The 5780-nt window shown below is 40.6% G+C and overlaps 1 protein-coding gene across 2 annotated transcripts in view; it reads right to left on the bottom strand.

Annotated features, from left to right (window-relative positions):
• Window positions 1-451: 451 nt before the first annotated feature.
• Window positions 452-5780, bottom strand: part of LOC106938113 (F-BAR and double SH3 domains protein 1-like) — a 14799-nt gene continuing 9470 nt past the window's right edge. The window contains exons 4-12 of one of the 2 annotated variants that reach the window (XM_015019960.1): window positions 5438-5593; window positions 3097-3225; window positions 2545-2628; window positions 2307-2445; window positions 1639-1739; window positions 1366-1470; window positions 1135-1285; window positions 1000-1055; window positions 452-891 (exon numbers count right to left, since the gene is read on the bottom strand). In XM_015019960.1, the coding sequence (XP_014875446.1) occupies window positions 844-891; window positions 1000-1055; window positions 1135-1285; window positions 1366-1470; window positions 1639-1739; window positions 2307-2445; window positions 2545-2628; window positions 3097-3225; window positions 5438-5593 (969 nt within the window). In that variant the 3' untranslated portion in view covers window positions 452-843. Of the gene's footprint in view, window positions 892-999; window positions 1056-1134; window positions 1288-1356; window positions 1471-1638; window positions 1740-2306; window positions 2446-2544; window positions 2629-3096; window positions 3226-5437; window positions 5594-5780 lie in introns of both variants that reach the window. The other variant, XR_001422536.1, reaches the window with a different exon arrangement.

Here is a 5780-nt window from a genome sequence, read left to right as displayed (position 1 = left end):
TATAATATATATTATATTGTTTCATTTCTATAGTAGGGTCTTGTATCAGATAATCTAAGTCAATGTTAGATAATAAACTTTTTAAGATAATCTCGGTTAGCTTTCAGAGCGGGGGCTTAACACCAAGCACTATAGCGCTATACCAGCTAGCATTAGCTGGTATTTCGCCGGTGGACATAAATACAGTATAGTAATATTCTAATCACAAAATATACACATTATGTCCATCTTACTTGCGAAAAGTTGTCTGTCGAGCCCTCATGTCAATAGTCCGTCGATCTGATCAACAATATCCCGCAGTGCTGAGGCATCTTCTGCTGTTTTGGTCAAGCAAAGCAGGAGGGACTTTTATTTGTGTCTCTTTTTTATGTTTGCTGCATTTGCTTTTTGTTTGCATCTCTTTTTTTGTTTGCGTCTCTTTTTTTGTTTGCTGCATTTTATTTGGTTTTTCTTTGCGTCATCTCTTCTTGCTTGCTGCATTTCATATGTTTGCGTCTCTATTTTTTTGCATGTTTTCTCTGTTGCTGCGCATTTGCACCTGTCGGCCACCGTACTAACCAATCCAAATTATTGCTATTGTTCTTTGACTGTGTAACTTTACAAACGCCACTCCATAAATATTAACTTTTCTATTTGGATATTCCGTTAACTGTATTTTAAACACTGATCCTTCTAATATTTCACCTGTTAAAGGGTGTGCATATACTGACTTTTCAACAGGTCCATTGCAGAGAAACCTATGTAGTGTCTGTTGCATTCTCAATTTTGCCAGTGAGAACACCACTAGTGTCTGCTGAGGCATGAGGTGATTGGCTCAAAATAAGTCACTATTTCCTGTGTAGCTCAACCATCCCACATGGAGCTCGTTGGCGGAGGAGGGGGAGCCCGACACTGAAACCACACAAGGACAGTCAAAGTATTGGTCCTCACATCTTCTGTCAGCTCAAACTTGAATATATAATTGTCTTATTGCTAAGGTAGGTGTAAGATGACACATACTGGTCTTAATCGATCGCTGGGGAACTCTAGAGGAGTGGGGCCTCTAGTGTCAGCCTCTGTTGTGCCAAAAGACACACAATGGATTTAGATGGCACTGCTAATATGTCATGTTCCAGAGGAAACACTGCATCTTACCAGCAACCCTTGACTCTTCTATGTGAACAGACTGCTGTTTGTCCTCCACACCAGCAGGAGGAGTAGTAGTAATGTTTGCACAGTCACCAGCAGAAGCTGAGGGAATTGGGATGGGGGGTGAGCAGGGACATATAGCTGCAGTATGGAGAGGCTAGACAGAAAAAAAAACATGAGAAAAAGGAGAATTCTGGAGCCATTTTTCCATCAAAATCCTGCAGGGCTCCTGCTCACCTCTTTCTCCTCCTCCTCTTCTTCTTCATGCAGGAGCTCCACCAGCAATGACGGGAAAACACCGATTCGCCCATCTAGTTCTCCTTCCCAAAAACCATCATCTACCTAAAAAGACACACGTAAGAATGATTTCATTCAGAGGCTCCTTCAGAGCTACTGCAACGTGGACCACTACAGGAGATCCTTCCTGGTCACAGCCATCAGCATCTACAACAACTCTGAATAAAACTGGGTCATATGAGTTAAAACAACATTCATTTCCCACTTACTCACCTCTCCGTGTAGACAGCGTATGAGACGAATTAGCGCTCCCTCCTGGAAGGAAAGCTCTTCTGCACTTTGAGCTTGGTAGGAGTACAGAGCTTTGACAACACCTAGAACAGATAGAAACAGACTTTAGTCCCATGTTGTTCAATGTAGCGGACTAGAACATGATCAATTTACACACTTTACAAACGCCAATCCATAACAAGTAACTTTTCTATTTGAATATTCTGTAAATTGCAATTTAAAAGCTGATCCTCATAACATTTGGCTCATGGCCTTCACCCAACTCAGAGCGAACTATCAGGAAAATCACACAGCAGATTGGAACAGCATCAGACTGTCAGTGTGTTACTGTGCAGCGTAATTTTAACTGGACAACAAAGTCTTGGTTGAAACAAAACTGATAGAAGTGGATGAAGGGGCGTCCTTTTTTTTTGACAGTTTGCTCTCAAATGTTAATGTTACATTAATAGCAGTAACTAAGGTTGTAATGTTACACAAGAATCCCACTTCAGTAGTTTTTCTGTATGTTTCAATAATAAAAGTAAAGAAATATTTAAGATTTTTACTTCCGTCACCAGTAAAGTTGTGAAATTAATTATGTTTTTATGACTGTGACATGCCAACACTAGCCCAACCATAAAGCATCCCTACAGCAGTATCACTTTACTGACCGGTGGCCTTCTCTTTTATCCCTGAGGAGGAGCTGGAGCTGAAGGAGCTGTCCAGCTGAGCAGCGTACTCTGCTGGTAGACACTGGAACTGCACATAGCGCTCAGGAACATACCCCACCTGGCCACAGGAGTTACACACCTGGGAAGTGACATTAGCAGATGTGTGCATTCATAGCCCGCAGCTCAGCTTTTTTCTATATTATATTGATATGAATGTATAAATTGCTGTTTTTGCTACCTTCAGCCAGTCCTCCACATCTCCGTCTTCAACCACATGAAGCTCCTCCCCCTCTGTGACTGACAGCTCATCTGATTGGCTCGCCTTCATGAGAAAAACCGGTTGGCAACATTTTGTTTTTTTTTTGAGAAAAGCATAACTTCACTACACCAAACCAAGAATCTCTGCAGATTATGCGGATATATTCCTGTCCCAGTTTGTCTTGTGTACATTATGTCCAGTCCGATGTTTGTTTTAAAAGAAAAACAATTCAATTAAAAAAAATAAATAAATAATGAGCTAAAAACATTTAATAACAGATTTCGGATCTGTTAAATGAGTTGAAGCATTTACAGATAGATGATTTCTTAGTATCAGTAAGAACAGCACAATATATTAAGTTGATTTTTTTCAAACATAATTTTTTTTTAAAGTACAGTTCTGTAGCAGCAGCTGTCCTGGTTAGACATTTACATATCTTACAATAAGATGTAAAGCTTTTACGTTTTGCAGTAACATCTGTGTGAAATACCTCCGTTAAAGTGTGGTCAGTGCTGGTCTGGTGCTACCCACCTGATAGCTGTAGACAACTCTGCAGGCTGCAGGATACACACACACTCTAGAGGCCGAAACTGGGTCTGCAAATATGTCTCCATTCTCATCGTCATAGTCCTCAAAGTCAGTCAGCTCAAACTCATCCTCCTAAAAAACAGGAACACAGTTGATCAGAGAGAGGAGGGTCAGGTCCACTCTGTGGACATTCTGCTGCCTCTGCATTGATGGGTTTAAGGGTAAAAGACATCTGCTCTGATTGGCTCTATGTGTGGCATCATCAAACAGAGACCCAAGAAATTCTAGAAGCGAGCAGGAACAGAGAACTGTGAAAGGACAGGGATAAATTTGTGAAACTGAAGGAACAATGCTGAAAAAAGACACAATTATGGTTATGTATTTTCACCAACATGCCTGAGACATTATGCTGAAACTGAAGCTATGATGGAAGCTGCTAAAATCTTTTTAAAAATCCCTGCTTTAGACTATTTGGGACAAAAACACCAAGCGTCTACCGATGGGGCAACGTTTGAGAGGGAACCAGAATCTGTCCAGTCACGGCCGGTCTGGGTGACAGAAATATGAACACAAGCCAAAGAAAATGCACTATAATAGTAAAAATCTTGAAAATAATAGTAAAATTCTTGACAGTTTAAGAAAATATAACAAGGTAAAAAAAAGAATATTAAAATACAGACCGAAAATGCACAATAAAACTATAATAAAAACTCATTAAAGTGTATTTTACATCAGGACAATGAGGAATTCCCTTCGTCTCCTTCTATTGCTACATTAATCAACAATAAGATTGCTTTTACTTAAATACTGACTAATGGATTTTCTTTTCCTTTAACTTTGGAAAAGTAAAGTATATCAGGGGAAACAGGGCATTAGCAGAGCTTAAACAATGAAATCCAGTGTTGGGCCAAAACCCTTAGAACATGCTATGTGTACGTTTCCAGTCTTTAATCTGACCATAACGACCACATGCTGGTGGTCATTTAAGGTGATATCTCTTCATACATGGAAGAGACATACTCTGACTTTCTCTCCCTCTTCACGGGAAAAAGAGAAAGTTGGAAAGTTCAGCTGATTTAGGGATCTTAACAGTAATTACCGCAGAGATTTAAAGGAGGAACGGGGGCTTTAAAAGCTCTGATGTAATGCAAGAAGTCTCAAAGAATAAAAAGCTGGAACCTTTCAACCAGTTCACAGATGTTCTTAAAACAGATTAACATATTTACTGAGGGAGTCTATGTCAAAGGGGCGGTATTATATATTTTCCAGGCTCATAGTGCCATTTTATAGCACAATCAAGTAACTATGTTACCTTCAGTTGTTATAAAAATGGTATGTAAAAGTTAGGAAACTGTAACTTGCTGATGGTAATGCTAAATCACTGTGGTGAGTCCGGTCAGAACCCCAAAGAAACCAGAGTCGCACATCAGTTGGTCCAACCTGCACTTGCTGTTCAGTCTTTATTTCGGCGTAACGGTGTGGTTCTACAAAATATAAATAATGCAGCATCAGTGTCTGATGAATAAATGACTGAAATAATAACACACTTACTTAACTAACTACACTAATAAAGGTTACACAAATATTCTGTTCTAAATAAACAACACAAAAAACCACGTTGTGTAGCTCAAGTGCGCACGTGAATGAAGCTTGCAATCAATTAACGCTAAAACTTAAATATTCAGATGCATAAACAATATTCTTCACTTTCTAACATCACTTACTTGTATTCCATGCACACATATCGAAAATAAAGGTAACAACAAACTGCAAACGGTAACTCAAACTACACAAATGTGATCGGTAACTCTCGGCTCCTTCCTTTTCTTCTCTCCCTTTTTTAATATGCGTGCTGATCCACAGGTGCTCTAAGCTCCGACCCCTTAAAAGGGCCTCAGCACTTGAGCAGCCTTTTTCACAGTATGTATACCATATATGACTTAAAAGAAATTTGGCTTTATAATTAAATGTTTTGAAGTTGGGCCTCTGTCTCTTTAAGAAGCTCCTGCTCTTCCATAAACCTCAGGAAGTCATCTCAACATGACTCCGTCATTAGCCGTTTAATGTTTTTACCAGCGTTGCACTGAGAAAGGAGGAGCTACAATTCGAAAGGTGGAGCTAGGTCTATCCAGGCCTTTTGCACAGTTGAATGGTTGCCATGGAGATTAGATAATTGATCAAACATGCATGAAATAATCAAAGCAACACCTGATGAAGGGATAAAAGTTTTACATGATGTAAAGCTCAAAAGAGTCGAATTTACATAATACTGCCCCTTTTCTGGTGCAGAAACAAACTGAGCCTCCTGGAGATGGTGTGCGTGTTCGTGTGTGTGTGACCTTACTGAAAACTCCTCTGTGGACCTCCTCTGCTCGCTGAGATGCCGCTCTGTCTCCAGCTCCTCCTCCGCCTGGTTCATGGCATTGTGGAGCCACTGTTGGGTCCCCGTGACGCTGAGGGCCAGCAGAGCCAGGCGAGCCTCCGCCTTCACCCTGCTGAGCTGAGAAACCGACACACACGGGCCAGCCCCGATCAGGACATCACAGCCCATCAAGTTCCAGTTTAAGTTTATTTGTAGAGCACATTTCAGATGGATGTCTGCCCTGCTCACGAAGGGAAACTGCAATGTTCGATACTTTACTTTTTTCAGATGGATGGATGTCCATCCATCCATCCATCCATCCATC

The sequence above is a fragment of the Poecilia latipinna genome, unplaced genomic scaffold (assembly GCF_001443285.1).
Source record: "Poecilia latipinna isolate Pla-1442-1.1 unplaced genomic scaffold, P_latipinna-1.0 Scaffold2512, whole genome shotgun sequence".
Lineage (NCBI taxonomy): Eukaryota > Metazoa > Chordata > Actinopteri > Cyprinodontiformes > Poeciliidae > Poecilia > Poecilia latipinna.
The sequence above is the reverse complement of the archived record's forward strand: the minus strand, read 5'-3'. Positions and strand labels throughout refer to the sequence as shown.